Source organism: Rhinolophus hipposideros (genome assembly GCF_964194185.1).
Source record: "Rhinolophus hipposideros genome assembly, chromosome: 10".
Taxonomy (NCBI): Eukaryota; Metazoa; Chordata; class Mammalia; order Chiroptera; family Rhinolophidae; genus Rhinolophus; species Rhinolophus hipposideros.
Window position 1 is genome coordinate 797,391 of NC_138056.1, and position 22,031 is coordinate 819,421.

The window sequence follows — 22,031 nt, forward strand, 5'->3', positions numbered from 1 at the left end:
CAACCAAGCCAATTTACAGTCAAGAAAAAGCCATCTTCAAAGACCATCTAAAGGCTGGAGAAGTTGAAGTCAGACTCTTTGGAAAATTAAGATACTCGAAAGCAGCCATGTACACATGTGAATTTAGAAAGCCACACTCATGCCCAGGCACCCTGAGCTGATCCCCAGGCTCAGAGCGAGTATACCAAGTGTTGAAGGACTGCCTCAGCACAGGGCCAGGCTGTAAAATCAGGGAAAGCTCCTGATTTTCAAGGAAATTGTCAAAACATTAGTTGAGCATGAGCGAAGGAATGGAGACTTCAGTGATCACACACAACATGGAATAGTCTTTGTAAAATTTGTTTGGAAAACTCTCAAAACAAGTGGACCACTATAGCCTTCAACAATAACAACAGCAACGAGAAAGAAAGAAAGAGAGAGAGAGAGAGAGAGAGAGAGAGAGAGAGAGAGAGAGGGAGGGAGGGAGGGAGGGAGGGAGGGAGGGAGGGAGGGAGGGAGGGAGGGAGGGAGGGAGGGAGGGAAGGAAGGAAGGAAGGAAGGAAGGAAGGAAGGAAGGAAGGAAAGAAAGAAAAAAAGAAAGAAGGAAAGAAAGAAAGAAAAGAGGGAAGGAGGAAGTAAGGAACAAATGAAGAAAGGAACGAAGAAAGAAAGGAAAGAAAAGGAACAGCAACCACTGGAGAAGGGGGAGAATATGATTTCCAGAGTTACCATATTATAATAGTGAATGCTCCAGTTTTCAACAAAAAAATCACAAGACTTACAATAAAACAAGAAAATATGACTCATTCAACAGAGCAAAATAAATGTACAAAAATCATCCCTGAGGAAGTCCAGATATCAGTCTTACTAGACAAAGACTTTAAAACAACTGTCTAAACTATTCTCAAAGAGCTAAGAAAAATATGAACAATAACAAAAAAGGAAATTAGGAAAGTTATGCATGTACAAAATGAGATATTAAGAAAGAGATGGAAATTTAAAAAACAACAACAAAACAAAACCCCCAAAAAACAACATAAATTCTGGAGCTGAAAAGAACTGAAATGGAAAATTCACCAGAGGGGTTCAACAACAGACTTGAGCAGACAGAAGAAAAATTGCACAAACTTAAAGACAGGACAATTGAAGTAATCAAGTTTGAGAAGCAGAAAAACAAAAAGAGTAAAGTGGTTAGAGCCTAAGAAACTTGTGGGAAACCATCAAGTGTGACAATATATGCATGATGAGAGTTCTAGCAGAGAAGAGAAGCATGGGGCAGAAATATTATTTGAAGAAATGATGGCTGTAAACTCTCAAGAAGCTCAACAAACTCCAAATAGGATAAACCCAAAGAGATCCTTACTGAATACATTGTAACCAAACTGTTGAAAGACAAAGAGAAAATCTTAAAAGCACCAAGAGACAAGCAAACTGTCACACACAAGACATCCTCAATAAGATCATTAACCAATTTATCATCAGAAACCTCAGAAGCCACAAAGGCAGTGGGTGACATATTTGAAGTACTGAAAGAAAACAACAGTCAACAGAGAATTCTATATCTGGCAAAACTTTCCTTCAAACAGGAGAGAGAAATCAAGACATTTCCGGGAAAACAAAAAGCTGAAGGAGTTCATTACAACTAGCTCTACTCTACAAGAAATGCTAAAAGAAGCCTTTAAGGTTGAAATGAAAGAACATTAGACAGTAAATAAAATCTGTATGAAGAAATAAATATTTCCAGTAAAGCTAAATATGTAGGCAAATGTTAAAGCCACTATGATTGTAATTTTTGGTTGTGACTCCACTTTTCATTTTCTATGTGATTTAAAAACTAATGCATAAAAATAATTATAAATCTATGTTAAATTATAAATCTAAGATATAATTTGTCATAATAACATAAGGAGGAAATGGAGCTATGTAGAAGCAGAGTTTTGTTTGCATTTGAAGTTAAGTGGGTCTCAGTTCAAATTAGACTGTTATGACTTTAGGGTGTTATATGTAATCCCATGGTAACCACAAGGAGAATATCTGTAGAATACACACATAAAGAAATGAGGAGGAAATCAAAATGTTATCACTACAAGAAATTAATTAAACACAAAAGAAAGCAGTAATGGAGGAAATGAGGAACAAAAAAGCTCGATAATATACATAACCAAATAGAAAAATGGCAGCGGTAAGTCCGTCCTTACCAGTAATGATTTTAAATGTAATTGAATCTAAACTCTCCACTCATAAGGCAGAGATTGGCAGAACTGATTTAAAAAAAAGCATAATCCAACGGTATGCTGTCTACAAGAGATTCACTTTAGAACTAAAGACACATATACGTTGAAAGTGAAATGTTGGAAAAAGAACTTCCATACAAATAGTAATCAAAAGGGGGCTGGCATGGCTACATTAATACCAGACAAAATAGACTTTAAATTTAAAAAGGTTACAAGAGAAACAAAAGGGATGTTACTTATTGATAAAACAGTCAATTCAACAAGAAAATATAACAATTTTAAACATATAGCCCCAAAATATATGAAGAAAACATTGACAGAATTGAAGGGAGAGATAAATTGTTCTATAGTGAGAGTTGGAGACTTCAATACCACATTTTCAATAATGAATAGAACGACCAGACAGAAGATCGATAAGGAAACAGAGGATTTGAACGACACTATAACCAATTATACCTAACATACACATATAAAACACTGCACCTAACGACAGCAGAATACACATTTTTTTCTCAAGGGCACATGGAACATTCTTCATGATAAACTGTATGTTATGCTCCAAAATAAGTTTTAATAAATTTTAAAAGATTAGAATCATGCAAAGTATCTTTACCAACAACCGAGGAACGAAGCCACAAGTCAATAATAGCGGTAAAACTGTAAAATTTACAAACATATGGAAGTAAAACGGCATACTCTTCAACAACCAATAGGTCAAAGAAGAAATTAGGAAATACATAGAGTAGAATGAAAACAAAACACAACATACCAAAACTTATGAGATTCACCAAAGGAAGTGCTAAGGGGAAAAATTTATAACTAAATACCTACATTAAAAAAGAAAGATCTTGGGCCGGCCTGGTGGCGCGGGCGGTTGGAGCTCCGTGCTCCTAACTCCGAAGGCTGCCGGTTCGATTCCCACATGGGCCAGTGGGCTCTCAACAAAAAAAAAAAAAAAAAAAAAAAAAGAAAGATCTTAAATAACATAACTGCATACCTAAGGAACTATAAAAATAAGAGAAAACTAAACCTAAAACCAGCAGAAGAAGGGAAATAATATGTTTAGAGCAGAGATAAATAAAATAGAGAATATAAAAGCAGTAGAGAAGACCAACAAAACCAAAAGTTGGTTCTTTGAAAGGTCAACAAAACTTATAAAACTTTAGCGAGATGAACTAAGAAAAAAAGAGAAAAGACTCAAGTGTTTAAAGTCAGAAATGAAAAGGACATTACTATTGATTTTACAGAAATACCTATAACTATAAAAGAACATTATGAATAATTTTATGCTAACAAATGTGACAACCTAGAATAAATGGGCAAATTCATAAAAACACAATCAAACAAAACTGACTCGTGAAGAAACAGACAAATTGAATAGACTAGTAACGAGTAACTAGTAATGGAATGGAATCAGGAATCAAAACCCTCTCAACAAAGAAAAGCCCAGGAAGAGGGCTTTACTGGTGAACTCTATCCAATACTTAAAGAATAATTATTATAATATAAATATTTGTCAAATTCGGCCAAGAAACTGTAGAAGAGAGAACAGTTTCTCACTCATTCTATGAGGGCATCATTACCCTGACACCAAAGTGAGACAGAGACTCAAAAGACAACTAGAGACTAATATCCCTTATGAATATTGATGAAAAAAATCTTCAACAAAATCGTAGCACACCCATTAAGATGCTTATTAAAGGGATTATACACCATGACCAAGTGGGTTTTATTGCTGGCATGCAAAGATGATTCGACATACAAAAATCAACCAATCACCACATTCATAGATGAAGGGAGGAGAAAATCCACGTGATTATTTTAATCAATTCAGAAAAAGAATTTGCCAAAATTCAACGCCCTTTCATCATAAAAACAAAATGAGAATAGAAAGAAACTACTTCCACACAATAAATGCCATGTAAGAAAAACCCACAGCAAACATAATACTCAATGGTGAACGTTGAAAGCTTTTCCTCTGAGATCAGCAACAAGTCAAGGTTGCCCACTCTCACCACTTCTATTCAACATAGTCCTGGAAGTTCTAGCCACGGGAATCAGGCAAGAAAGGGAAATAAAAGGCAACCAGGTTGGTAATGAAAAAGTAAAACTATCCCTAGTCACAGGCGTCGTGATCTCATATACAGAAAACTGTAGAAGTTCCACCGAAGAACTATCCAAGCTTCCTATGGTCTGAATGTGTGCCCCCAAAATCCTCATCCCAAAGGTAATGATATAAGGACGTGGCGTCTGTGGGAGCTGCTTAAATCATGAAAGTGTAGCTGCCGTGAATAGGATTAATGCCTCATGAAAGGGGCTCCAGAGAGATTCCTCAGCCCTGCTGACCTTGCAAGAAGTCAGCCCAGAAGAGGGCGTTCACTAAAGCTCCACCATGCTAGCACCCTGACTTTGGATTTCCAGCCTCAGAACTGTGAGAAAGAAATTTCTGTTGTTTATAAGCTACTGAGTCTGCGGTGTTTAGGTATAGCAGCCCGGACAGACTGAGACTGAGTTAATAAATGAATTCGTCACGTTGTTATGCACTAGCCATGAACAACCTGAAAAGGAAATTAAGGAAACAATTCCATTTACAGTCGCATCAACAATAACAAATAGTTAGGAATAAATTGAACCAAAGAGGCAAAAAAAACTTGTGCAGTGAAGACAATAAAATATTGCTGGAAGAAATTAAAGAATACATAAATATGTAGAAAGCTATCCCATATTCATGGATTTGAGGAGTGAATATTGATAAGAAAACAATATTCTCCAAAGCAAGACCTATAGATTTAATATAATCTCTATCAAAATTCCAATGGTTTGTTTTTGCAGAAATAGAAAAATCCATTCTAAAATTCATACAAAATCTCAAGGGATGTTGAACAGTCCAAATATTCTTGATGAAGAAGAACAAAGTTGGAGAACTCACACTTGTTGATTTCAAAACTTAGTACAAAGTTACAGTAATTAAAACACTGTGGATGGGCATAAGGACAGATGCAGAGATCAAGGGAACAGACTAGAAGCTGCAGAAATAAGCAGAGGTGTATGTGGCCAATGGGCTTTCGACAAGGATGCCAAGACGAACCAATGGGGAAAGGACAGTCTTTTCAACAAATGGTTCTGGGAAAACCAGATATCTACCTGCTGAAGAGTGAAGTTGGACCCTTACCTCACATCATATATGAAAATTAATTCAAAATAGATCAGAGACCTAAATATAAGAACTAAAACTAAAAAACTCTTTTAAAAATAGGGGGAAATCTCAGTGGTGTTGTAAGTGGCAATGATTTCTTGTATATGATGCCCGAAGCCCAGGCAACAAAACAAAAAATAGATAAATTGGACTGTGTAAAAATTAAAATCCTTTGTGCAGCAAAGGACACTATCAAAGAGTTCCAAGGCAGCTACAGAATGGAGAAAATATTTGAAAACAGATATCTGATAACAAATTAATATTCACAATAGTAAGAACTAAAACTTAACAAGAAAAAAAAAAGCAAACAACCCAACTCAAAAGTGGACAAAGAACCTGAACAGATATTTCTCCTGAGAAGATATGCAAACGGCCAATAAACACAAGAAATGGTTCTCAACATCACTGATCATGAAGGAAATGAAAATCCAGTCCACAATGGGGTACCTCTTCACACCCATTAGAATGGCTATTATTTTTAAAAAAGGAAAAGAAGCAGTGTTGCTGAGGATGAGGAAAAACTGGAAGCTTTGTGCATTTGTGTTGGTGGGAATGTAAAATGCTGTAGTTGTAGGAAATAGTTTGGTGAGTCCTCCAAAAGTGAAACAGACTTGTGATATGAGCCAGCAATTGCTCTCCGAGGCATGTACCCACAGGAATTGAAAGTGGGAACTCACACAAAAACTTGTACAGCTCGTTCATGGCAGCACCATTCCCAATAGGCAAAATGCAGACCCGAGTGCCCGTGGACCGAGAGACGCATGCACAAAACATCCCTCCACACTGGAGTGTCACTCAGGCTTAAGAAGGAGGACATCCTGACATCTGCTGCAACGTGGATGGGCCTGGAGGACACTTGGCTCAGTGAATAAGCCAGACCCGGAGGGTAAATCCTGTGTGATTCCACTCCTGTGAGGTCCCTAGGGGAGTCAGATTTATGGAGGGAGGATGTAGATGGTGGGTCAGGGGCCGGGGGAGGGGGACAGAGTCTCTGGGAAGATGGGAAAGCTCTAGAGATGGATGGTGCTGATGGTTGTACAACGTGAATGTACTTAATACCACTTGATGTACACTTAAATGGTCATTTCTATATGGTTCATTTTACTACGAAACACCATCCCTTATGGTTTCGTTCTTTGAATGCTCTAATTCCCCCAAATTCAGAACCCAAACTCCTCACCTCACCAGACCTTGCCCACCCAGCTCCAGCTGCCCTGCTCCCCGTGCCCCAGTCTTAGCCACGCCAGGTGCCTTCAGACCCTCCAATAGGCCACACTCACTCCTATCCCGGGCCTTTGCACCTGCTGGGCCTCTCGGTAGAGTTGCCCCCGAGCTGCAGAAGACACCTCCTCCCCTCCCTTCAGCTCATCTATCCTCCCCGGCCCACACAGCTACCATGCTCTCTTGGCTCCTGCAAGGGTCTCGCCCTAAATAGTCACAGTTTTGTGAGCTCTGAGGGGAGGGGACTTTGTTCTGCTTCTCCTGTGGAACCCTCAGTGCCCAGGGCAGTGCCACCGTGGGACCATCAGAATTTGCTGGAAGGAAGAAAGGTAGGAGGGAGAGAGAGGGAGAGGAAACAGGCAAGGGAAGGGATCTGTGTGAAGACCAGGAAAAAGTAGGAGAAGACGTTGTGGGGTGGGGTCATGGCCTTTGCATGGGTTGGGGCCCACGAGGGGAGGCAGGAAGGTCTCCACACTCTTGCAGCCGGGCAGGCTCAGGGCGATGGGCCAGGCCCTTCTCACAGGGGAGCAGCTCTGGGGACTAGGGTGCCCAGATGCAGTGTGACCTGCCCATACACAGCCTCACCCCCTCCAGCAGGGCTGTCACAGCCACCTCTCTGCACCCCACAACTCGGCATGGGGTGGAGGTGCTCTGTAATGTTTGTCAATGGACAAGTCAGGGCCTGGGGGGACACCATGGCCCAACGTGTCCTCCACCTGTTTCTTCTGAAAACACCCTGAGTGTGTTTGCGGCGGGGGCGGGGTTCAGCCACCCCAAAGCCCAGGGTCTGGGCCACCCAGCCCTGGACCCGCCTGGCTCACAGCCACTGGTCATCACTGTGTGCCTCAGCTCCTGGGCCCCCCGGGATGTAGGCCAGGGCTGCCGGGACCCCCATGCTTCCCACCCTCTGAGTCCACGCAGCCCTCTGGGGAGCAGGAGGCAACGTGTGTAAACGGCCCCTCCCCAGGACAGCCCTGGGCAGGCTCCGAGCTGACCTTGAGCCACACGCCCGTCACTCCCCGGCTATGCCTGACGCTCCTGGACCCTCAAAGGGTCCAGTGGCCATGGGGGAGCTGGGCAAACAGCCAGCACTCAATAAATGCCTGAGGCTTGAGGCTTCCAGGGACCCTTGTCCTGGTCTGCACTGCCATGGTGGGAGGCGGGGACGCAGGGAGCTGTGAAGGGAACCCTGTCCACCAGGGCTGAGGGGTGGGCTCTTTATTCACTCTGGGATTGTGTTTGCCTCTGGCTCCGTGTGGCCCGGGGGGGGGGGGGGTTCCCCTGCACAGTGCAAGGCCGAGGCAGACAGGTTCTTGGCACGGTCTCTGGCGGGGCCCTCGCCGAGCTGCAGGAGGCCGCTGGCCCAGGCCCCCCTTCCTGGCAGCCTGCTCCCCTGCCCTTCCTTTATCTTCTGTTCTCGGCTCCCTCAACTGTGAAGGGGTAAACTCACTGAGCAAACAGGCTGGGCCCGAGACGCATCCGGGACGTCTCAGCAGCCGCGACCCTACCTCCCCGACCGCCCACCCAGGACAGTGCTCTCATTCAGTGCACTGCTGAGTGCCTACTGTGTGCGGGCAGTGAATAGATGGGCATGGCCTCTGCCTGCATGGAGCTCGCCTTCTGGGCCGGGGGTGGGCAGGGACGGACATAAACACAAAACCATGAAGAGAAACGTACATTCGAGGCCACAGACCGAGGTGCCCAGGCTGTTTGCGTGCTGGGGGCGAGGGGCTGCCCTGAGTGGGGCTGGTGGGCGTCTGTGGGCTGCGGGGTGCTGGCTGCGTCAGGCTCGCCCAGCTGCCTGGTGGGTACAGATTGAGAGCTGGAGCCCTCAGAGTGGGGATGAGGGGCGAGACCCGGCAATGAGGCTTCAGGCCTAGGGAGCCCTCCTCCCCGAGGCCTCAGCAGGGTCCACAGACCCTCAGCTTCCTTCCTTCTGGTGAAGGCAAGCGCCTCTACAGCCTGCGGCCCAGGCAGTGCACACCCCACCCGCTCGGGGACACATACCATGGCATGGTGAGCACTGGCTGTTTTCGTGGAGCGAGGCAGGCAGGCTCGGCCGGGGCCCAGGCACAGGAGGGCCAAGCAGGGGCCCCAGCCCCCAGGCCTGTCCTGTGAGGCCCCCACCCAGCCCTCTCTTGGAGGCCCTTCTGCAGTGGGGACAACTGGGATGGAAATGAACAATCTGTGGAGACTCCAAACACCTCAGCCCTGAACCTTCAACCTTGGAAATGACAGGATGGGCGCAGGAGCCGTGGGTGGCCAGAGCACACGCCCTGGGGTCCCGGCAGGGCAGGGGGACCACAGCCCCAGGCCCCCCTTGCCAGGCCAAGCCATGGCTTCACAGCCCCACAGCCCCTTCCCATTCCTCGGACAGTAGTAAGCACCTCTGGTCAGCTCCCCCAGGGCTGCTTGCTGACCACCTTCCCTTCTGAGTGGGGGGCTGCAGCAAGACAGGGCCCACCGAGCTGGCCCTGCCTCCAAGGGCTTTGCTGGCTAGAAGGGCCGCCAAAACCACCCTCCTGTCACCGGGTAGATTGGCGTCCCCTCTCCCTTCTGATTCTCAGAAGCTGCTGGGGGCTGGGGTCCTGCGTCTCTAAAGCCCAGAGCTGAAAATCCTTCCTCTTCCTTCCGTCACTTTCCTGCTGCAGCCCCTCCCCGAGAGCAAACACACGTGGCTGGTGGGGGGGACAGGACAGTGCCCCTCCTGGCCCAGGAGCTGGGCGCCAGGCCAAGGCTTCCTGCTATATAAGCCCCAGGCCCCCAGGGCAGCGAGCACCTTGCCCCATTCTCTCCTTGCCTGCCACCCGCCTGCCCGTGCCAGTCCCCAGGATGGGCGCCCTGAGTGGGTGCCGGGCACTGGCGTGGGCCCTCATGGCCCTGGTCTTGCAGAAAGCAGGTAAGGCTGAAGCCTCTCCATCTTCACTCAGGGCTGCCTCCCAGCAGGATGGGCTGCTGGCCTGGGGGTTCTCCTGCTGAGAACGGACAGGTGGGACCCCAAGCCCTGTGTCCAGGAGAAGCTTGGTCCCCCTGGGGAAACCAGCAAAAGGGTCTGGGCCTCCAGGATGAGATAGGGGGAGCTGGTGAGGGGCTGAGGCTGGGGTTCTCTCCCATCAAAGTGGGTGGGACAGCCCCTAGCACCACTGCAGCTGCTCCACTGGCCCTCCATGGCCAGCCTGGGGTAACAGCCGTCGGGGTAGCCCACACTGGCGTTAATATCAGGGTGCACCCGGGAGTACAGGGAGCCACATCTGACCCCACCGCCTGCACCTTGCATCACCCCTCTGCAGCCCGTGGCCTCAGCATCTCAGCAAGGGCCACAAGCCATAACATTAACTGTCAACAAAAAGGATGAGGCCCCAGGGGGTCTGGGCAATGCCTGCCCCACTGGTCCTGGCCATGCTCCCGCCCCTCAGTTCAGGGGTCTGGGCAGGAGGGCATGGGCCCAGTGAAAGGGAGGCGGTCGTCTCCCTCTCTTGGGGGTGAGCAGGGCTACGAGGTAAGGGGGTCTTTTCTATAGCAACAGCCGGTTGCAGTGTCCCCCCGTCCTGCTGCTTGGCTTGGGGCGCCGTTTGCCCAGCCACGTCTCCTCTCAGCAGGAGCAGGAGCTCCTCTGGGCTCCTCCAGGCTGGGCCGGCCTCAGTCTCATGCACCTGAGCTGTGGGCCTGTGGTGAGCCCCACCTCGTTCTCCACTCATTCCCTCTTCTTGGGGGCAAGTCCCTTGGGTGGGGGGTGCACTGTGGCCTGTGGGGTCCCCCGGGGCTGAAGCCCCATTAGGGGTGGGTGGAAATCAGTCCAGTGCAAGGTCTTCACACCAGGAGGTGTGCACCCACACAGCTGTGGGGTGGGACGCTGGCAGTGGGCATTTCTCTGGCAAGTGATGGGGACCCAGGCTTACTGAGCTGGGCCCTTGCCCGACAAGGGCTCTGCAATGAGCCGATTCTCATGGAAACTTGGCCTGGGACCCAGAGCAGGGGGTGCCATTTGACCTGCGTCCTCTGCACCTGGGGTAGGGCCAGTGGCTGGCAGGGGCCAGGCACGGTAGGAGGGGCTGTGGCTCCAGGGTCAGGGGTGGAAGGAGGGAGCGGCTGTGCTCCTGGGAACCGGGGCCTCCAGAGGAAAAGTGAATGCAGACCCAGTGCCTGTGGTTTCCAAGTGTCTGGGGTCCGGTGGGAAAGTCCAACAGGAAGCAGCCTGCCGAGCAGCTCAGCACAGCGCCCACCCCCACCCTACCCCCACCCCACCCCACCCCCAGCAGCCCCACCAGGGACATCTAGGGCCCCACCTTGTACTCCCCACAGAGCACAGGCTGGGGAGTGTGGAGCTCCCAGCAGGCTTGAGGAAGGAATCCTGGGCCACGTGAGTGGGGTGCCCGAGCTCGGCAGAGAGGCCTGAGGGCTCAGTGCTCTGCACTAAGGCTGTGAGAGGCCCTGGTCAGTCTGCAGAGGAAGCACAGCCTGGAGACAATGGACACAAGGGCAGCGACCTTGTCTGTTGCCCTTAGGGCTCCCACGCCCCCCCACCTGACATGACTGACGGCTCCAGCGTGGAGCTGGCTTTAGTCTTGGGTTTCTGCTAAGTCACGCCTGGAAGCCTCCCCAACAAAGCTGGTCTTTGTCCTTCTCCGAGGGACATGGGATGGGGCTGAACCCTCTCCCCGAGGAGGCCGGGGTCAGCGGGGCCAACACCTTTTCCTGATTCCATTATTTTGCCCTGTCACTGTGAGACGAGGGGTGAGGGGCCACCCCTAATTCCTAGCCAGGGAGGGTGGGGATTAGAGCAAGGCCACTGAAGAGGTGCAGCCCCCTGTCAGAACCCTCTGTCTCGGTGGAGGCCTTGCTGTCTGTGAAACTGACCATGGGGGAAGCCAGAGCCTGTTCATGTGGCCACCACACTGCAGCCCGCGGAGCCACCCGCTACTGGGGCCCCAAACATGTCCAGCTTCTCGCTGACTCCCACCTCTGTTCCTGCAGAGACCCAGGGCATAGCTGAGCTGAGCTGGCCGAGCGCAGAGGGTGTCGTGGAGAGCCAAATGGTGGACACTGGTACGTGTCCCAGGCCCCCGGTGGCGGGGCTCCCCAGCAGGTGGAAGGGGCCAGGGAGCAGTGGGGACAGACCCTTTTCCACATCAGCTACGTGTCCCACAGAGACCCCTCCCAGATCCCATCTGCCCAGGGGAGGAGATAGTGGAGGGGCAGCTGGAGCCAAGGAATGAAGGTGCAGAGCAGAGGCTCAAACACTCACACACATGCACACACACTCTTACATGCATGCACACACTCGCACATACATATACAGTGTGCACACACACACTCACACACTCAGGGTAATGTGCACACAGAATAGCCCAGGGCAGGAGCGTGTCACGGGCAGACAAGTAGGACCTCACAAGTGGCTGGCGTTAGTCTTGGGCTGGGTGGCTTGGCCGGCGGCCAGTCCTATCCCAAGTTGGCGGGGGAAGGGGCGGTCCCACACTCCCTGCGTGACCTGCCCTCACTCTGCAGCCCAGCAGCTGACCTTCATCCAACCCATCGAGGTCTTCCCCACTATGAGCAGTAAGTGGACACTGCCTGCTGCCGATGCGGGTGGGGGTGTTTGCCAGCCCTGGGGGGTGTCACAGGTGTGGGGTAGAGCTGGGACAGTGAGGGGCAGCTGGATGGCCTTGGGCACAGCTGGGAGCTTTCCCTGTGGACAGCTCTCCTGGGGCTGCCCCAGGATTCTGGGCAGGGCGTCAGGGGTCTCAGGGAGAATCAGAGATGCCAAGGGGAGTGAGGCAGGTGCAGTGGCTGGAGTGCTCCCTCCTGGCTCCCCACTCCCACCCTGAGTCCCTCCTCCTGGGGAGTGCTGCCTGTGGGGGTTGGGTGCGGGCAGGCGGTGGCTTCCAGCGGGGGCCCCACCAGGCTCTCCCCACAGCCCTGAACCCCGCACACAATGGGCGGGTGTGCAGCACGTGGGGCGACTTCCACTACAAGACCTTCGATGGGGACGTCTTCCGCTTCCCGGGACGCTGCAACTACGTCTTCTCTGCGCACTGTGGGGCCACCTACGAGGACTTCAACGTCCAGCTCCGCCGTGGCCTGGCCGGCTCCAGGCCCACCATCACCCACGTCATTCTCAAGACGCAGGGGCTGGTGCTGGAGTTCTCCAATGGCTCTGTGCTCATTGATGGGCGGCGGTGAGTCCCGCATGGGTGGGAGGCCAGGGACTGGGGGGGGGGGGCCCAGAAGTCAGAGCTGTGAGGAGGTTGGGGGTTCCGCCTGAACCAGGGCCCTGGGAGGACCAGAACTCTCCACCCCAGGGAGGAGCTGCCCTACAGCCGGGCCGGCCTCCTGGTGGAGCAGAGCAGCGGCTACGTCAAGGTGAATGTCCGGCTGGTGCTGACCTTCACGTGGAACGGAGAGGACAGCGCTCTGGTGAGATGCCTGCCCTGCCCTCCTGCCCCAGCTGAGGGAGCCCCGCAGATGGGCTGGCGATTGGTGGGCGGGGCCTGCCCGTCTCGCAGAGGCTGAAGCTGCTCCTCCCCTGCCCCCAGCTGGAGCTGGACCCCAAGTACGCCAACCAGACGTGTGGTCTCTGTGGGGACTTCAATGGGCTGCCAGCCGTCAACGAGTTCTATGCCCACAGTGAGTGTTCCCCAGGGTCAGGGAGGGCAGGAGGACAGGCGGCCTCCAAGGGCTGCACAGTCCCAGGGAGGCTGCGAGGAGGGGCTCAGCCAGGCACCGGGCAGGGGGCACCGGTGGGTCCTGGGCATGGGTAGGGGTCTCCTGGCAGCGTCCCCTGCATTGCCCCCAGAGCCTCTATGACCCCCACACCGAGTGTCCCCTCTCCCCAGACGCGAGGCTGACCCCTCTACAGTTCGGGAACCTGCAGAAGCTGGATGGGCCCACGGAGCAGTGCCAGGACCCCCCACTCTCTGATGCCGACAACTGCACAGATGGGGTGAGCGCCTCTCCAGGGGCCCAGCACACCTGCAGCCCCTGCTCTCCAGGGTATGGGGACAGGTGGAAAGCAGGACCTTGGGTGTCAGATGAAAGATGGTCTCCCAGACCCAGGCAGCCCAGGACACAGCCTCCACTGTCCAGGTGGCCCTCTGCACCCACACTCCCACACTATTGCACACATCTAAGCATGCGGACAACACGTGTAAGGGCGTGCATGCCTTGGGCTGCGCATGTGCCCGTCTGCGTTTGCCCGTCTGCGTGTGCAAATATATCCCCCCCCAAACCTGCTAAGAGTGGGACACTCAGGGAGCCCAGAACAGGAATCCCTTCCAATGAACTGGGAGGACCCCACCTTTGGAAATGGCCTGGAAGCTCTGGGACCCCCCAAACTAGCAGAAACTGGAGCCTTAGATCAGGGCACAGAGGCACAATCCACCTCCAGCTGCTCAGGCACCCCTGCCCCTCCCCCTTATCCAAGCTGCCCTCGGTGACAGGGTCTGCACCTTTCCTGGGGGCCCCATGGTGTGTTCTAGAGGCCTGGGTGGGTGGGGGGAGTCCAGAGTTGTGGGTCACTCCCCAGAGCCAAGCAGGCGGTGAGCTCACAGAGGTCAGGCATGAAGGGGGGAGGAAAGGAGGGAAGAAAAGAGGGAGGAAGGGAGGGAGGGAGGGACACAGAGGGGTGCAAGCAGCCACAGGGAAGGAAGGGGCTGCCTGGCCTGGGTACAGGTGCAGTGCCAGGGTCCCCACCCGCCCCGTGGAGGGCAGAGTGTGTTCAGCCTCTGTTCTCCCCAGGAGGGTGTCTGCCACCGCACACTGCTGGGCCCGGCCTTCACCCGGTGCAACTGGCTGGTGGACCCCGGCGTGTACGTGGCCGCCTGTGCCCAGGACCTGTGCCGCTGCCCCACCTGTCCATGTGCCACCTTTGCCGAGTACTCCCGCCAGTGTGCCCATGCAGGGGGCCAGCCGCAGAACTGGAGGGGCCCTGACCTCTGCCGTGAGTGCCCCACCAGGGCCTGTGCCAGGGGCCACACTGGGCCCAGCCTCAGGCCCTGAGGCTCTGGGGAGGGGCTGAGGGTGAGACACCTGGGAGGACACCCAGCATCTGGCTGGGGACAGAGGGCCGATGGAGCCACTCTGGGGCACACAGTGAGAAGGTGGGCGGAGAGCAGACGGGAATTTGTAAGCCCTAGGGTTCTGAGGGCCCGGAACCCAGGGGGTGCTGGGCCGGCACTCCCCTCACCTCCTGCCTCAACCAGAAGATGGCCGGTGGCCAACGGCTCCCGGGCTCAGCTGTGGTTTCGAAGGACGCTTGGTGGCACATGGAAGGCAGGAGTGGAGGTGGCCTATCTTGGTGCCTGGGTGGCTTTCTGGGGGCCAAGCTCTGTCCCCTCCCTGTAGCTCGGACGTGCCCCCTCAACATGCAGCACCAGGAGTGTGGCTCGCCCTGCGCTGACACCTGCTCCAACCCCGAGCGCTCCCAGTTCTGCGAGGACCATTGCGTCGATGGCTGCTTCTGTCCCCCAGGTAGGTCCTCCTGGCCCTTGGGGACTGTCCCCCACCCCCATCCCCGTGGCAGCCTGCGGGCACTCTGCTCCCAACACCCAACTCCAGCCTCAGCTGTCCTGCCCACAACCCCCAGGCACGGTGCTGGATGACGTCACGAACATGGGCTGCCTGCCCCTGGAGCAGTGTCCCTGCACCCATGGCGGCCACACCTATGCCCCGGGGGCCTCCTTCACCACCAGCTGCATGTCCTGGTAGGCCCTCCCGCGCCCTGTACCACCGGCTGGCGGTGTGTGTGGTGCGGCCCACCTCCTCCCTCACCAAGCCCCTCTATTCACGGACCCTCCCCCAGCACCTGCTCAGGAGGGCTGTGGCAGTGCCAGGAGCTCCCGTGCCCGGGAACCTGCTCCGTTCAGGGCGGGTCCCACATCTCTACGTACGACGAGAAACTCTACGACGTACATGGGGACTGCAGCTACGTCCTGTCCAAGGTGCGGCCCAGGGCCCCGACCCTCCTCCCTCCTCTGCCCCCAGAAAGGGTCCCGTGATGGCCACCAGGGTGGGCGAAGCCCCCGCAGCCCCCTCCTGGGTCCCATCGGAAGGGGGGTCACACCCCCAGGTCACACTCTCAGGGGGCTGAGGGGCTCCTGGGCCCTGAGACAAGCTGCCTGGAGCTGGCTGTCCGCCTGCACCCTGCCTGAGCGTCCCAGGCACGGGGCACCACACACACTCAGCCCTCCATCCTTTGCCTGTCAGAAATGTGCAGACAGCGGCTTCACCGTGCTGGCCGAGCTGCGGAAATGCGGCCTCACAGACAATGAGAACTGCCTCAAAGCGGTGACGCTGAGCGTGGCCATGGACATGGTGAGGGCCGGGCCTCCATATCACCTGCGGCCCCTGGCCTGGGGGCGGGGCCCAGACGAGAAAGCAGCTGAGGTGGGGAGGACACCGGCCCCAGTGGAACCCCCTCCCCCACGGGGGTCCAGAACCACTCCCAGGTTCCAAACCTGTGCGGTTCCGTGTGCTTCTCCACAACTGACCAGCCCACCTCCTCTCGTAGACCATCCAGATCCAGGCCAGCGGTGGGGTGTTTGTGAATTCCATCTACACCCAGCTGCCCGTGTCAGCAGGTACGTGGCCCCTGGGACCGCTCCCAGACAACTTGCAGAGCCAGCGGGGCCCCCACCAGTTCTCTGTGGTCACGTGCAAAGTGGGTGTCAGGAGTCGTGCCTGTGCCTGCTGGGGGGACCCGCTGTTGGACACGCTCGATGCCTGGCCTCTCGTGGTCAGTGGTCACAACCCAAGCAGGCATGTGAGCTCCTGCCTGGCTCTCAGATCCCCGTGGCGTGGCTGGGGTCCCCTAGATGCCTGTCTGAGCCCAGCCCGCCTCCCGGACTGTCCTGGGAGCACGGGGCTCAGGCACTGCTGACCGCTGGTCAGCACGTCCAGCCTGACCTCCGCACAGCCTCTAACCTCTGACCCGGCCCCCCCACCGCAGGCAACGTCACCATATTCAGACCCTCAACCTTCTTCATCCTGGTGCAGACGGGCCTGGGGCTGCAGCTGGAGGTGCAGCTGGTACCCACCATGCAGGTGTTTCTCAGGCTGGACCCCGCCCACCGCGGCCAGATGTGTGGTGAGGCTCCGTGGGCTTGGAGAGGCGGGGTGGGGGCAGTGGGGGCAGGACTCAGGGCCCTGCTGAGGTGGGGGAGGGGGACGGGCAGAGTATGCAGGAGGCGGGGCCTAGGAAGGCAGCTCTCCCAGGGCCCCGCTGTCGGACCCCTGCTGGGGAGGCGGCCACATGGCCCTCCCTCAGAAGGAGGGGGCTTTGCACAGATGCTGCCTGCCACCAGAGCTTATGTGCAGATGGTTCTGGAACCCAAATACGGGCTGGACGGCCTGCTGACACCCTCCCCCGCCTGCCCAGGTCTCTGCGGGAACTTCAACTGGAACCAGGCCGACGACTTCCGGACCCTCAGCGGCGTGGTGGAGGGCACCGCCGCAGCCTTCGCCAACACCTGGAAGACCCAGGCCACCTGCCCCAACGTCAAGAACAGCTTCGAGGACCCCTGCTCCCTCAGCGTGGAGAACGGTACCCCAACACCGGGGGGCCCTCACGTTACTGCCCGTCATCACAGGAAGCCTCATATCTCACCTGGGGCCTGGGGTGGGAGGGACTCCGCTGGGGGGGCACCAATATCTAGGCGTGCATGTAGGCGCAGGGTCTGGGGTGAGCAGTGGGGTGCTGGGACGCCGTCCTCAGGGAGAGCATCTTGCTGCCCTGTGAGCACTGCCCAGGCCGCAGGTGGGAGAGCCCCAAATCCAGCCAGCTTCCCAGGGCTGAGGGGCCCCCCCAGAGCATGAGCAGGAGGCTGGGGGCAGCTGTGGGGGGTGGTGAGCCGCACCCAGTGGCAATCAGCCCCTCCCGTCCGCTCTCCCAGAGAACTATGCCCAGCACTGGTGCTCTCTGCTGACCAAGCCGGCCGGTGCCTTCTCGCCTTGTCACTCTGTCGTCAGTCCAGCGCCTTTCCACTCGGTGAGCCCCCTGACCAGCCGGGGACACCCAGGTCCCAGGGTACAGTGGGTGCTGCAGTGTGACCTGCCCCACCTAGAGCTGGCCCCCCAAGCCTCCCTTTCAGGGGGCTCCTCTCTCAAGGGCCGCGCTCCCTCCCGAGGTGGTGGAGGAGGCGCCTTCCTGCCCTTCCTGCTTCGGGGGCTCCAGGCAGCCCTGCATTTGTGGCCACCTATCCCCTATCTCTGCTTCTGTCATATGGCCTTTCCTTTTCCGTGTCTGCGTGCGAGTCTCCTCTTACATGGACACCAGCTTTGTTGGATCAGAGCCCACCCAGTGACCTCATCATCAGCCAGTCACATCAGCAGAGACCCAGTGACGGCAGGGTCCCAGTGACACTCCCTAGGGTTTGTCTTTCAGGGGCACACAACTCAACCCACAACCAGGCCCCTAGACCACTTGGGGGAAACTCAAAGCCCTACAATGCACATGGGTGTGCACGTGGAAGGCGGGCCCACCTCTGCCCTTGTGGAGTCCACCCTGCCCCTCCCTCCCGTCCAGGCCCCCCACGTGCAGCACAACCAAGGACGTGTCCTGGTCCTGCAAAGACCCCTCACGTGGACCCCGCCAGACCTCAACCCGACTTCACGCCTCCCTGCTGGGTCCCCAGCCCAGCCTGTCCCATCACTGAATGTGCAGCACGTCACTCCTGGCGGCCTTACACAAAGACAGGGGTCCCGCGAAGGATGGACAGAGAGAGGAGGGACTCAGGTGGGCTGGGGTCCCTGACGGTAACCGGCTGCCCTGTCCCCAGAACTGCCTATTCGACACGTGCAACTGTGAGAAGAGCGAGGACTGTCTGTGTGCGGCCCTGTCCTCCTACGTGCGGGCCTGTGCGGCCAAGGGCGTGCTGCTCAGCGGCTGGAGGGACGGCGTCTGCAGTGAGTGTGCAGGGCCGGGTCCAGCTTCACCACGATGGCGGGGCGGGGGTGCCGGGGACCCCAGGGGCAGCAAGCCCACACACAGGTCTCAGACAGAGCTTGGTGCTTCCTCTTCCAGTGGGACCAACAGCCTCGTGTTCTTATGATCCCCGAGGCCCGGGGGGAAACTGAGTCAGGCCCCTTAAAGCCCAGCTCGGACGTAGTAAAGTGAGGCTGGACGGGGCCACCCCAACTCTGACCCTAGTGTCACCCCCACCCCAGCCAAGTACATGAGCAGCTGCCCCAAGTCCCAGAAATATGCCTACGTGGTGGATGGCTGCCAGCCCACCTGCCGCGCCCTGAGCCAGGCAGACGTCACCTGCGGTGTCAGCTTCGTGCCCGTGGATGGCTGCACCTGCCCCCATGGCACCTTCCTGGATGATGCTGGCGCCTGCGTGTCTGCGGAGGCCTGTCCCTGCTACTTCCGAGGCTCCATGGTGGCGCCTGGGGAGGTGCTACACGATAATGGCGTGATGTGGTAAGGCCCCTGAGGGCAGCACTCCCCGCCGTCACTGTCTCTCCCCACCAGGCAGGGGTACTGCCTCCCTCCGTCTCCCAGAGGATTCTGAAACACAGAGGGGTTCCCAGGGCAGGGGAGACCCCGACCCCTTAGCCCTTCTGTAAAGAGAGACCCCTCCCTGGGCCCGGGAGGGTGCCATGGTGGGGGTGCTCCCTCTCAAGCCAGCCCCGGGCCCCCCTGCCCCTCCCCCTAGGGGGCTCCTTCACCAGCGGAGCCGTGTCCTGTGCCTCTGACCCCTGCACAAACAACTGCGGGATTTGGGGTCTTTGCTGCGACCCTGGGAGTAGGCGCCATCCTCACCTCATGACCAGGCCTGGGGCCCAGGCACCTGCCCGGCCGAGATCGAGGTGGGTTTGTGAGGCAGCGGGTCCCAGGCCAGTTGTCTGTCTCTCGTAGCTCCTGTGTGAGCGGGAAACTGAGCTGCCTGGGAGCAGTACAGGAGACGAACACAGGTACTGTGTCCTGTCCTGCCCAGCTGGCCGGCCCTGGGCCCCCACTGGGGGGGAGTGGAAAGGGCTTTTGCTGCCTGGGGGGTCCTGGCTACGTGGTGGGCCCTCCCAGCGTCCCCTCCCTCCGCAGGGTGTGTAGCCCCCATGGTGTATCTGGACTGCAGGAACACCTCGGCTGGCACGCCGGGGGCCGAGTGCCTCAGGAGTTGCCACACGCTGGACGTGGACTGTGTGAGTTGGCGGGGAGGGCTCAGCCACGCGGCTGCCCTAGGGGTAGGCCCACTCCAGCCTGGGCCACACACCACGGCCAGTGTCCCCTCCCTGGGTGTCCCCGGGCCGTAGCCGGGGACGAGCCGCTGACCCGCGCCCGCATGTCCACAGTTCAGCACCCATTGCGTGTCTGGCTGTGTCTGCCCCCCGGGGCTCGTGTCGGATGGAAGTGGGGGCTGCGTGGCCGAGGAGGACTGCCCCTGTCAGCACAACGAGGCCACCTACAGGCCCGGGGACACCATCAGGGTCGACTGCAACACCTGGTGGGTCCAGGGTCCCTCCAAGGCAAAGCTCTGCAGCAGGGTGGGGGTGGGGGGGAGAGTGGCAGCCGAGAGACCGCAGGGACAGCGGCCTGACCCTGGCCAGGAGGCCGGAGAGGAGCTGAGGCCCGGCTCTGCCCCCACCCTTGGGAGGCCCCATTGAGTCCAATTCATTCTCTGGAACTTACCCCAGGGGCAGGGGCCACACAGAGCTGCCTCCAGGGACACAGATGCTGGAGCTGCAGAAGCTGCTGCATTTGACCCCTCACATCAAGGGAGGCGCAGGGGTTGGGTTCCAGTGCTTGTCAAGGCCGGAGCCCCCGTGAACAGGGCACGCCCTCCCTTCACCTGTAGCACGTGCAGGAACCGCAGGTGGGATTGCAGCCACCGGCCCTGCCTGGGCACCTGTGTGGCCTACGGGGATGGCCACTTCATCACGTTCGACGGTGAGCGGTACAGCTTTGATGGGAGCTGCCAGTACACGCTGGCCCAGGTATGCTGCCCCCTCACCTGCCCCACAGGCTGCCAGGCTCAGGGCCTGACCCGCGTCTCACCTCTCCCCATTCCAGGACCACTGTGGGGGCAACAGCACCACCAATGGGACCTTCCGCATTGTCACCGAGAATGTCCCCTGTGGAACCACGGGGGTCACCTGCTCCAAGGCCATCAAGATCTTCCTGGAGGTGAGGGGGGGCTGGAATGTTCTCCCCGCTTTGCACCTGACCTACCCCACTCTGTCCTATCCGCCAGTGCCCCCCAGCTGTATTGTGTCCTGGGGTGATTAAACAAGTGGCCACAGCCCAGGAATTTAAAACCAGAGAAATCCATCCTCTCCCAGGCCTGGAGGCCAGGACTCGGACATGCAGCTGTCCCAGGGCCGAGCTCCCACTTAAGGCTCCAAGGGAGGGTCGTTCCTGCCCCGTCCAGCTGCTGGGGGCTCCAGGCGGCCCTTCCTGGCCTTGTGGCCACAGCCCTCCAGTCTCTGCCTCTGTCACCACATGGCTTCTCCTGTGTGTGTCCTTTCCCCTTCTCTTCTCTCATAGGGACCCGGTCATTGGGTTCAGGCCCAGCCTAAATCCAGGATGATATCTAGGAATCCTGCATTTAACCAATCCGCAAACACCCTTCCCCCAATAGGTTCCGGGCGTTAGGACATGATCACGTCCCGTGGGGGGACAGCACCTCGGGAAGTGTAGAGGGAAGTCAGACTTCGCAGGGCAGAGAGCAGAGCTGCGGGCTGGGGACACCTCACCTGAAGGGTGGAGAGGGGCACAAGGAAGGCAGCAGTGCTAGGGGGCGGAGGGGGCGGCCCGTGCCCTGGGCCCCCCTCTGCTTGCCTGTGGCCCCCGGCTCCCAGCTCAAGTTCATCGACAGTGTCAGGAGGCCCGGTCTTCCTTAAGGCCACAGGTGGGCTCTGGCCCCAAAACTGGCCCCTCCCTCAGCTCCCATGCACCCCCTACAGAACTACGAGCTCATCCTCCTCGATGGCACCTACAAGACGGTGCAGCGGGGGCCTGGGGGAGACCTGCCCTACAGGATCCGGTACATGGGCACCCACCTGGCTGTCGAGACACGCAGCGGCCTGCTCGTGTCCTGGGACCGGAAGACCAGCGTCTTCATCCGGCTGCACCAGGATTACAAGGTGAAGGCAGCAGGGCTGCAGGACCTCTCAGGCCAGAACGGAGCCCCTACCCTAGACCTGACCCTCTGGCAGCCGACAGTCTGCTGAGGGCTGGCGTGAGCCACGCACAATGTCGGGTTCCAAAAAGGGGTGTGTTGAGACCAAACCGACCACTGGGTATGTCCAAGTCCTGCTGGAAAGCCGCTCTGCTCCCTGGTCTCTCAGCTCAGGGGGTGCACGCCCCTGGGCTGAGGTTCTACGGGGAGTGGGAGCTTGCCCGCCTCCCTGCCTGCCCACCTGTCCCCTGAAGGGTCCCCTGTGCACCCCACGCTCCTGCAAGTTCC

At 56.5% G+C, this 22,031-nt stretch overlaps 1 protein-coding gene across 1 annotated transcript in view; it reads left to right on the plus strand.

The window, feature by feature from the left end:
• Window positions 1-9,462: 9,462 nt before the first annotated feature.
• MUC5B (mucin 5B, oligomeric mucus/gel-forming) overlaps window positions 9,463-22,031 on the plus strand; it is a gene marked incomplete at both ends in the record, with an annotated part of 29,563 nt that continues 16,994 nt past the window's right edge. The window contains 25 exons of the mRNA XM_081064291.1: window positions 9,463-9,529; window positions 10,047-10,129; window positions 11,532-11,676; window positions 12,136-12,186; window positions 12,545-12,806; window positions 12,930-13,044; window positions 13,164-13,254; window positions 13,464-13,570; window positions 14,365-14,566; window positions 14,971-15,096; window positions 15,212-15,329; window positions 15,428-15,566; window positions 15,832-15,939; window positions 16,136-16,205; window positions 16,574-16,711; window positions 17,003-17,167; window positions 17,517-17,611; window positions 18,402-18,528; window positions 18,790-19,045; window positions 19,484-19,539; window positions 19,667-19,767; window positions 19,918-20,069; window positions 20,421-20,559; window positions 20,636-20,749; window positions 21,529-21,708. Of these exons, the coding sequence (XP_080920417.1) occupies window positions 9,463-9,529; window positions 10,047-10,129; window positions 11,532-11,676; window positions 12,136-12,186; window positions 12,545-12,806; window positions 12,930-13,044; window positions 13,164-13,254; window positions 13,464-13,570; window positions 14,365-14,566; window positions 14,971-15,096; window positions 15,212-15,329; window positions 15,428-15,566; window positions 15,832-15,939; window positions 16,136-16,205; window positions 16,574-16,711; window positions 17,003-17,167; window positions 17,517-17,611; window positions 18,402-18,528; window positions 18,790-19,045; window positions 19,484-19,539; window positions 19,667-19,767; window positions 19,918-20,069; window positions 20,421-20,559; window positions 20,636-20,749; window positions 21,529-21,708 (3,207 nt within the window). The remainder of the gene's footprint in view (window positions 9,530-10,046; window positions 10,130-11,531; window positions 11,677-12,135; window positions 12,187-12,544; window positions 12,807-12,929; window positions 13,045-13,163; window positions 13,255-13,463; window positions 13,571-14,364; window positions 14,567-14,970; window positions 15,097-15,211; window positions 15,330-15,427; window positions 15,567-15,831; window positions 15,940-16,135; window positions 16,206-16,573; window positions 16,712-17,002; window positions 17,168-17,516; window positions 17,612-18,401; window positions 18,529-18,789; window positions 19,046-19,483; window positions 19,540-19,666; window positions 19,768-19,917; window positions 20,070-20,420; window positions 20,560-20,635; window positions 20,750-21,528; window positions 21,709-22,031) is intronic.